This window comes from Meleagris gallopavo, chromosome 3 (assembly GCF_905368555.1).
Source record: "Meleagris gallopavo chromosome 3, MGAL_WU_HG_1.1, whole genome shotgun sequence".
NCBI lineage: Eukaryota > Metazoa > Chordata > Aves > Galliformes > Phasianidae > Meleagris > Meleagris gallopavo.
The window spans coordinates 61,473,543-61,484,467 of record NC_139406.1 but is presented as its reverse complement, the minus strand read 5'-3'; the positions used below and the strand labels follow the sequence as shown (position 1 = coordinate 61,484,467).

The window sequence follows — 10,925 nt, the reverse complement described above, 5'->3', positions numbered from 1 at the left end:
ACTCTTATTAAAAAACTAGCTCACACTCTTCAGTATCTCAGCATGTAAATCAAAATTTCATAGTCAAACCTCTATTTATGGATTTGTAAAACTCATATATAATTTTTTTTTTTTAAAGTGGCATCATTAGGAAATATATCCTATTTATCTGGCACGATTATCATTAACCATGAACTCATTCCCATACACAGCTATTCCATTCCATGAAGAGATTGGCTTTTTCATACTTTTAACTCTCCATTTAAGGAAGTTTTAGTCACATGTATTAAGATTTCTAAACACGCTGATTAAATTGTCTGTTCTTTTTAAGTGTATCACCTTAATTATCTATGGAAATAGTTTGCATATTTACCCTTTCAGATCAGAAAACTATTGCAAAATGTGAAACATTTAATATTTTCAACAAGACTCTTTACAGCTACCTTGTAGCCAGACACAACCTGATGTACTTTGAAAGTACTGTGATTTATAGCATGCTACTTGTTGTTACCTGTTCTGTCATTTAGGTTATGATCCTGCTGACCTTTACATTCATGATTAGACAACTGCTTCAAAAGAGTGTAGGAAATTAAGGATTACTGGTGCAAGTGAGAACTTTTTTCATACAGAGGAATTCAAAAAAATGCAGGCAAAATAGAGTTAATGAGGATGAAGGCCCTATTTTTCAGAGCTACTGGACTTGTGTATGCATGCGCAGTTTTGGTTTTCTTTTCTTTTTTTTTTTTTTTTTGCTTTCTCCTGGTCAATACAGATTTACTGAACAGAACACCTATTTCAACTTCATGCTACTTCCCTGGAACAACTACTTTAACACTCCAGAACAAATCACTTCACTTAGCTAAGTAAGCTGTGGTCCCTGATCATTTTGTCAATGCTCAGTGTCTGTAGGAAAGCTTATGGAAAACAATCCTGTAACGTTCAGCCTTGAAACAAATGAGTAATTGCTTCTTATGAGGAAAGTTCCTCTGAGCAGGCATGACTTCACTGCAAGATTTAGTGATACAAAAAAGTTCAAAGTTTTTTGAAATATCATCAGCTCCTAACAAGTATACTTACATTTGTCTTGGTCAGCTTCCACTCCTTCACTTTCTGTATCACTCGGCAACATCCAAGGCTGATGAGCAAGCTGAAGCTGTTGTAAGAATTCATCCTGCCATAAACAGATCTATTTTAGATAAAATGGCATAGAGTGGTACTGTGCAAATGCAGATTGTAGTAATTCAGTTTGAATTAACTGGATAAGAAAAAGCCCTCAATTAAAACTAAACTAAACTAACATATATATACATATTCTTGCTGTGAAGTAAACTCAGAATGTAGATGCTATTCAGGATCCCCAGATACTTTTTGTAATGGAATTCTTGTTCATTTATTCCAGGGAAAAAAGAAGTCTACTTATTTAATTATCTGCTATAGACAGAGATACATACATACTCATCTTAGAAATGCAGTGACACAAAACAAAATATTAATGAGGATATTCTGTTTATTCTTGCACCATTCTTGGACCATGCCTAGATAAATCATGAATGATTTGCTTAAGCAAGGCTTTGATTTGTCAGAACTTTCACTGTCTTCAATCCTGTAAGAACAAGTATCTGCAACCTGATTTAGAACATATGGCTTTATTGTAGAAGTAGAAAGCCTAGGAAGGAATAATGCTATGGAAAATTTTGTCTCTCAGATACCATAAAGCTCTAAGCATCAAAATACAAATGTAGCACACAGTTAAGAATCTGTACCTGCCTTTAAAATGTTTTGCCATCACCTCTAACAAAATATATGTATGTGTGTAAAAATATTTTTCCATATTACATTCATGTAAGCATGTACACTCACACGAAGTACGACAGATTCTTTTGCAATACTGAAGGTAAGAGATGAGACCAAAAAGCAGTTTCATTTCAGCAGTGGTTCAGACATGCAAGTCAAGTTTCTGAAAGTCAACTCAAGGAGTGGCCAGATATCATAAAATTACTAGCCAGATTCTTACAGTCACCTAAAAGAAAAGGAAGCTACAAGCCCCGTCTCGTTTTTCTAGCAGTTGAAAACCAGAATATTCCAAGTTAAGTTACATTGTGCAGCACCGTAGCATTATTTTTATTGCTTAGCCATCTGGTTTAAAAATATAAACTAGGTTTGTTTTACTCAATTCTGGGAAACCAGTCTCTCAGTTGGTGGAATAGAACTGTTAATTCTCTTAGTAATCTGTTAAAAAATCCCAAAAGACTGCTGCAATGACTGAAAAGGAAGCTCAGGCAGCAGACACAGCCTTATGCATGTATTCAACTTTATAACTTTTTCACAATCTGAGAAGGTTGCTGACTGCAGCACTGAAATGGGAAAAAGCTTTGGTTCACAGGGCAGGATTATTGCAGCAGGAGCGACTGGCTCTCACACTGGTCAGCATGCTTTTCAATCTTCCAAAACTACAGAGTGAAAAAGGGGGACAGGCAGCAGAGGAGAATGGAAGTACCAAGAAGAGTCCTTGTGATACTGAGTGGTGCTCTGCACTCCTGTGATTAGGAAGAGGCCTTGTGTTAACCAATGCTGTATTCATATCAGCTGAAATCTCCCAGTATTAACAATGATGGACCAATAAGTATCACTGAACAGCACTTCAAGGTGCCTGGATGAATAAAGTGACTAAAATTCCAAGTGCTGAGAAAATGTAATGGCAAACAAGGGAGTCAGTAGTATTTTCATCTCAACGGCTATTGATAACTATCACAGCGTTGTGTCACTTTAATGGAATCCATCCTGAAGAGATAAGCAGTATTCAGCATTCCTTTGTCAATTTATACAGAACACCAAAGGATACAGCCAGTGCATAAAAATATCTCTGCAAAAGGATTTGGAGCTGTGATTTATTAGTTTTATAGAGATAATAAAACTATTTCTCTAGGTAGCATTTCTTTGCCATAATTCAATTCAGCCTGAACAGAGCTGATAATAAAACACACCTGTTAAAACTTTGTAGTACTATGTGTGCCAAGAGGCAGAAACTTGTCCACAAAATCTCAGATCATTATAAGTTTTGAGCATTAAAATAAAATTCTTAACAGCTGATATGTTAAGTATTTGCCAGATTATTTAAGATGTGTGCTATAACAAGATTAAACCAGCATGGACTTTACTAAAACTTACTAAGAACTCTGAATTGTACTCTGAATATTTTTGTATTTTAGACTTATCGTACTCTGAAACATATTACAAACTAGGAAGCGTGTATAATGTATTTAGTGATATATAAATACATATATATATAAAAATCCTCATAAATGGCATAGTGACAGCGTAAATTCATGCATACACTGTATTCTCTAATTCAAGCTCCAAATGATAAAATGTGCAGATGGTACTCAGTAGCTGCTTCCTTTTGAACTGACTTATTCTCATATCATATATACCAGCTATGTACTGATTAATTCCATTAACACCACATAAGAGCAAGGAAGCAGAATTCTTTGCAAAATATTATCCAAGTATCTCATACAGGGCTCATAACGTAACACAGTGCATTCACATCTAATGGAAATTCCCTGCTCACCCCATTAAGTCTAAGAAGAATAAAGGCAACTTCCCTTATTTTATTTTACTGTTTTTATACAGGAAGAAGATACAAAACCTATAATGAAAGTTGCAAAATAATATACAGTATCAGCTTTTAGTTTTATACATTTGTAATCTGCACAAATACAAAGAACTTCATTGTTCACATTCCTCAGGCTACCTTAGATTTTCCAGATTTTGACTCTATGCTCAAAGCGAAATCACATGGGCAGAAATAGAGGGATACCTCTAACATAGCAAGATGTATTATTGAACAGCAATACTTTCTGGGGATGTTCTGTCCTTACTCTCTTGTGTTTTCTAAGCTAGCAGGACCTGGAATGGGCAAAGATGGCTTAAAAGAGCTCCCAAAGCTTCCAGCAGAACCCTCCAACCATGAGGCTGGCTACAGGTTGGCCAGATCTCCATCAACCAATTTTTGAAACTTGAGGGATCTCCAGCATGAACCCATTTTCCCCTTGGAATCAGAGCTAGTCCCCAAGGGAGCTTTGATGAAGTCAAAGGTCACATGCACGTGTCAGGAAGGGAAAAACATATTTTGGATCTGGGTCACCAGCAGCCAATGTGCTATTGTGCCCAGTAAGCAAAGAGAAAGAAAAGTTTGTCACTTCTAGCAGGGATTGTAACAGTGGATAAAATCTTGCACAGGAATGCTGATATTTGATACAGCTTTACAGTGGTCTTGCTGGATGAGACTGGACATGTTATTCCATCTGTAAAATAGGCTAATATTACTGCTGCTTTCTTAAAGTACTTTAGACACACATGCACGCATCAAAAATAGATAACAAGACATTATTTCTAGAAGATGTATCAGTAAAGTTTGGGATTTGGCAAACAAATAACAAATCACAGCAAATAGAAATAGATTTTCGAGATTATCATTACTGTTACCAGCAAATACTATGGAAATAAGAATTTTTAACTGTCTCCCTTGTTAGAGGAAAGATCAGAAGGGATCTGAGAGTTGCTGTCCCTTGGCAGAGATGTAGTGCTCATTACATGGCACTTCCAGGATCCATTACAACAACAGAAGTTGACATTACCTGACTATGTATCAGTGAAAACAGAAAAGATAAAAATAAAATAAAATTGAAGTTTTTTAGTGGGAAGCAATGAAACCTTTCATTTCTTCTGAACATTCTTAGTTACAAAATGAACTTCAATTCTCATTTTTCAGTATGTGAGAAAATTTCATCACACAAACACACTCATCCCTCCAAACAGGGAACAAAGAGTATTGTTAAAAAATAAAAAATAAAAAAAAATTAAAAAAAATTGTTACAATCACAGATTTTTTTCATGGAAAATTTCTAGCTTGAAAATCTATCAATTTTAGCCACTTTAATCCTTGTATTTTGAAGTTGGATTTCCAGTTCTGGGTGGAGAACTAGCTCAAGCAATGGGATTAATGCACTGATATTTTTTTCCACCACTAAACATACAGATCCTTCTCATCAGACTGGCATTTCCTGAGAAAAACTCATCTTAGTGAGGCGTGCATCTGAGATAGACAGCAGGGCTATTCTTTCACAGATTCTTTTATTTCCACTGCCTACACACTAAAGTTATCTTTAAGGCAGCTAAGGTTTGCAGAGGAGAATCCCACTCAAAATTTACAAGATACTTTAACTTCTCTTTTTATACAAATACTAATCCTTTAAAAGCCATTAATATAAGACAGGAAGTTCTTATGCTCTGAATAAGTCTAGCTAACATGCACAATAGTACTAGACAGTCGTTCAGCAATATTGGACATTTTCCCACTACAGTTCAGCTTTTTATTTCAGAAAATATGTCCATTCAGCAATGACTAACTAATCATTCCAGTGTATATAAAAAAAAAAGAACAATTAGACCAAGGAAATATTATGCACTGTCAGTGCAGCAGGAAAAATACCCTGGAATCATAAAGATAAGATATAGTTGTATTTAATAGTCCAGAAATATGCAACTCAGAAACTGTAAGGCTAATATATCTGCAGTGCATTATGCAGGCAAAATCCTACCAATCTCTGAAAATTTTTGGGCATGAGTGTTTCATTACAATTTCCACAATAATCCTGAAATTTTCTCATCAATACTTCTCAAAGTCGAGCAGTATTTCCTGCAGCTGTGCTCAGTATTATGTTTCAAGTTCTTTTCAAAACACTAACATTAGGTATATTGACACCATTTCAATGTAAAACACAATCTTGTCTTCATGTTGTAATAGCTCTTAACCATACTCAAAACATTAAATTGAAAATCTTACTTCTGACAAACTGCTTCTTTGAGCAGTGACAGTGACAACATCTCCACTCATTTGCACAGAGAGCCCTGAAGCAGCGCTGAGGGTCCTCCCCATTTGGCTCTTTGACGTCAAAGATCTACTTCTATGCAAACTGATGATGCTTTCCTTATTTCCTTGACTGCTAGGAGTGAGCGGTCGTGACAGCAAGCTGTTTGGGGTCACAGGTCTGCTCCCCGGCGTTGATGGAGTCGATGGCCTGTTGGTTTGCACACCAGCTGTCGGAGGCCTGCTGTTTGTAACACTTGAGGCCTGTGCTCGGCTGTTAGTGGGCAGTGGTGGCGATTTGTTTCCTTGGAGCTGAATGTTTTTTCCCATTTGAGCTGGCCTTGGATTTTGGCCCTGTGTAGCTTGAAGACTGCCTTGAGGATCAGATGTACCTAAACTGTGATGCTGGATGCTAGGGCTTCTTGAGAGCCTTGCTTCTTCCCATAGCGCTAGGTCCTTTTCAATATCTGAGCACACAAACACATAAACAAACAAAAACCTCACTTTCAGTTCTCTCAGGTTTAAACTTCTTATTGATTTTCCTCATTATACGTGACATCTTGTAGTTCTGCAGAGAAAATCTATTCATCCTTAAAACACAAGGCACCAGAATTAATGGTCTGACAATTATGTCCTTAGAATCTATTCACAGTTGATTTACTGCAAGCCCATCTATCCCACAGAAATGCATTATTACCATTTAACTGAACCATCTAGCTATGAGTTTCACTACCTATGAAAACCTCTCTCATTTAATCAAACTTCTCTCTGTGGCTTTTGCACAGTTTCTCATTAGCAACAAGTTAAGATGAAGCTGTGAGCTAAATCTGCAATTCTCATCTGCACTGATGTGCAATCCAAAGCGGGAGCAAGATGAGACTTAATGTTTCTGACGTCCCTGTCTATTGCCCAAACTGAACTCTGGGGCCAACAATTCCTGACCTCTGGCACATCTGGGTCTGTAATGTTGCCTGGATCTGAATTTTGTGCTCTGGTTTGTCTTCAGTGCTACAGCAGTTGAAGGGGTCACCAAGGTCTAGAATTTAAGGAAGAAAGGTGGTCACCATTTGGTGTTCCAGTTTCTACTCCCTTCAGGGCTGTGTGAAATAAGATCCTATTTAAAAACAGAACAATTTAGCGGTAGTGAGCAAATTATCTTCTGAATTCATTTAATTCATATTAATGATTCCGATGAATTAAATGAAATATATTCAGCTAAGTTAGATGAGGGTAGCTGGAATTCAGGTTAGTATAGCTACTACACTGAAAGGTCCTTGAAAGTAAAAATGTGAAGAAGGCAATTCAAGTTCATTTCATCTCACACAACTGTTCTGAATTTTTACTCTCACTGACATTTACTCCACTGTAACTTGGTTTCGATAAGTAATGCTATTTTTCATTAAATTCTACAAACCAGATGCCATAAATCAGCAAGGTTCTACTGATTTAATGATGTATTAAGTGAACTTATATAAAATGAGCATTTTCATTTTTGTTTTTCTAATAATAACTTCAGGTCCTTAAAGTTCTAAAATAAAAACACTCTAAACTGCTTATTAAAATAATCAGATTTTCTTGCACTTCTATTTACCACTAGGTATAAAAACAATGCTTAAGGTAAAACAATTAAAGATGTGCCACCTCTAACATTAATATCTTTTAAAATTACACTTTGAAAACAGGAAAATAAGGTTTACGTTACTACTCTGATACAAGACATTTCTCACATTTAAAATACTATTATTAAAAAAAGTCTTTCAATTCTTTAAAGATGCTAGCAAATTTTAAAATGTAGTTATTCTTCCCAGCACACAGTTCAGAATATTTCTAATTGCCATCTTAATCTCACAATAATCTTATTAAAAATTGACCTCTTAAAATTATTTCCATTTTGAAATAATTATTTCTTGAAGTACTCTTCCATTATGCTTTAACAAAAATCAATACATATCAGTTTGGAATTTGTAAGATGCCTGGCTGAAATCCAGGGGCCAATAAATGACAATGCGGGTTATGTGATTTGAACCAAATAAGGAATACTCTCCTTTAAAGACTCAATTTAGGTTGTGTCTTTGCAAAATTCCAGATCTCTAACTTCCCCATGTTGATTCAGTATGCTAAGAAATTATTTGAAACTTTTAAGGATTTAATAACAGCTAACTAAACATTATATTCTGGCTCACGTTCTCTTCATTTCACATAGTAGACAAGATTGTATATTTAACATACATTCTCTCTCTCTTTTTTTTTTTTAACTTCAACATCAGCTTTTTAATCAGATGGGAAAGAAAAATATCACAGATCTCCAGCCTTATGTTATTATCTGATACTCAGTAAATACCAGAATTCATTTATGGCAGGACTTTTTAAAATCCCTTGTCAATATCATTTAAAGGAAATAAAAATGCATCAGAAAAACACAAAAGCATTTTACTTGCTTATCACAAATGCCAGAATAAGAATATCATTCATAATGCAACTACTAACTGTTTATGCACCTAGAAGTTCTACTTGTGATAAATCATATTCCAGAATTATGCAATGACCACAGAATAAGTATAACAAACCAAATGGGCAAGTCATTGGAATTAACTAAAAAAAAAAAAAAAAAAAATTCCACTTGTGTGTGATATAAAGCAGCCACAGTAACGTAAGAGACTGGATTTTTGACAAAAGTATCCCTGGACCACATGTAACAAAGGAAAGGAAAACTGCTTCAAAATCTGATTTTGCAAAAAATGCTGTTTTCAAATAACAAGGCACTGAAGAACTTGCTGACAGTTGGTGCTAATCATAGGCATCCACTTCTGCCAGTGTTTAAAGAGAGTTTTCTACAGCATGTAGTCTGTAACAGAAAGGCAGGACTATGTCTTACCATTAGATGAGCCCAAGCCTCAGAAAACATCTAAATGACCGCATAGTACAGGATAGGATTAATAGATTCCACTGTACTTAGTGAAAGAAAGATGACGACTTGCTGATATCATTTTGTTTTGTTTTGTTTTTTCAAATCTGCCAGAAAAATAAGACTAAGCAAAATACTGCTTTACTATCTGAGATCCTCTGAGCTGACTCCTCATGGAAGTTATGTTACGCTTGTCAGTGAGAGGAATAATTGTCCCAAGCAGCACTGGTGTAAGAGGAAGTTAATTGGTTAATTAATTAACAGGAATAGGAGAGTCCAATGTCTAATAACAGAGCCATACTCTTGTGAATTTCTCAGCCAAACAACTGGATGGTAAAATGCCTGAACCCCCCATACAGTGCTACTGAAGTACAGGCGCAAAGCCAAATGACAACAGCATTGATGTGAGAAGACCTTGCATATCATACCACAGCAGACAATGTCAGAGAATAAAAGAATCCACATTGTTAACCAATTAAGTATTTAAAATTCTATCTTCCATTCAACATGGTAGTTATTATTGTCAACTCTGTCTATGGACACAAGGATCTGCATGTTTCAGAGTACACTGCTTACAAGGGCAACTTGTACAGCCATGGAAATGCTACCAGTTCAGATGTAAATCAAAGTATTGAGAACTTGACCAGATCCCTTGTAAGTGATACCTGCCACAACACACAGGGACCATTTTTAGTTCTTGCTCTACTCTAAGCAAAAGCTTTTTCTGTTCCTCACTGTGCTCACAGCCCATGTCTTCTACTTGACTTCAGCTACAACAGCTCCTAGACAGAAGTAAAACAGTTGCAACTCTCTTTCTAAAGAGGTTACAGTTCCCAACCCTTCCAGGCCAACTTCATAGGTAAGACAGATGTCCAAAATCTTTTCGAAAATGACACTGAAAGTGCTAAGTTCTCTGCCTTGTTCTGTGATGGACTTGAAAGAAGGGCCAGAAAAATTTCATTTCTCTCTCCATCTTACCTCAACAGTCTTTATATTCTAGTTCTACATCACTTTTCACAGAGCTGATTTGTGAAGCACAGTTTACTGTTTGACAAGTAGCATGTGTACCACAGGAATACCACGCTGTATGCCATACCATACGACTAAACCTTAGATAAAAAAATATTCATTACAAAGAACAACTAACAAGCACAAACAACAACTGTTTCTCTGCAATGAAGGAAATGTGAAGTTTTATCTATTTTCATCAGCATCTGAAATAGATTATCTCTTTTCCTTTGTCTAAAATGTTGGCATAGATGTGTGAGGTCTGCTATGTGTTTCATCGTCCCTTGCTAGCATACGTACCAGCTAGGTGCTTTTCCATCGTCTGAAGTTCTTTTGCTGCTAAGGAGTCCTTTAAGAGTTTCTTTCTTGGGGAACCACCAGATCTGACACCCATGGCATCCATAGTCCAAACTGGCTGAGACTTAAACATATAGAAATAAAATGGAATATTTTTAAATACACTTTCATATTTATATGTGAAACAATAAAAAAGAAGTGGAGAGGGGGGAGTGACGCGCTGTACTCATTTAAAATAGTGAATCTGATAGAGTTTTGTGTAGAATTAGTATATAATATTCATCTGCAAAAAATTAAAACCTATAATTTCTTACCTGAAATAACATAAACAGTATGCAGCAGTAAAAATCAACAGTTCTAGAGTAATTTACATATATACTGACACACAAGCTCTTATTCCATACTGAGAAAACTTAATAGGACAAATTCTTCAATGATTTACATTCTAAGCAAGTTACTTAATGGGGGTTCCACTTTAATTTACTACATTTGGCACAGTATCTCTGCAAAGCAGCGCTTCTGGGAACATCACAGAATTTCATCATCAAAATTGCCAGTGCCATTTTATCACAAAGTATTCCTTTGATGAATAGCAACTAAAGCATTATGGCAACACAGAAGCTTGAAAGGGATGCTGGGACCACTTACCCAATCATTTCACTACTGAATGCTGCGGTATGCAGCTACCTGCATTTTCTGGAAACCATTCAATACTATTTCAGTTTAAAAAAAAAAAAAACTTTAAATTTTTTAAAAAGTTTTAAAATATAATCACAGAATCACAGAATGGCCAGGGTTGGAAGGGACCTCAAGGATCACGAATCTCCAACCCCCCTGCCACAGGCAGGGCCACCAACCTCCACA

General features: G+C 35.9%; 1 protein-coding gene across 8 annotated transcripts in view; it reads right to left on the bottom strand.

Moving 5' to 3' along the window:
• C3H8orf34 (chromosome 3 C8orf34 homolog) overlaps nt 1-10,925 on the bottom strand; it is a 284,853-nt gene that overhangs the window by 134,491 nt on the left and 139,437 nt on the right. For all 8 annotated transcript variants that reach the window (XR_014882562.1, XR_014882563.1, XM_085221230.1 and 5 more), the window contains 3 exons: nt 10,065-10,185; nt 5,828-6,318; nt 1,057-1,150 (listed from right to left, as the gene is read on the bottom strand). Coding sequence is in view for 6 of the 8 variants with exons in the window: in XM_085221230.1 (XP_085077356.1) it covers nt 1,057-1,150; nt 5,828-6,318; nt 10,065-10,185 (706 nt within the window). In the remaining 2 variants the exon portion in view is untranslated. The remainder of the gene's footprint in view (nt 1-1,056; nt 1,151-5,827; nt 6,319-10,064; nt 10,186-10,925) is intronic.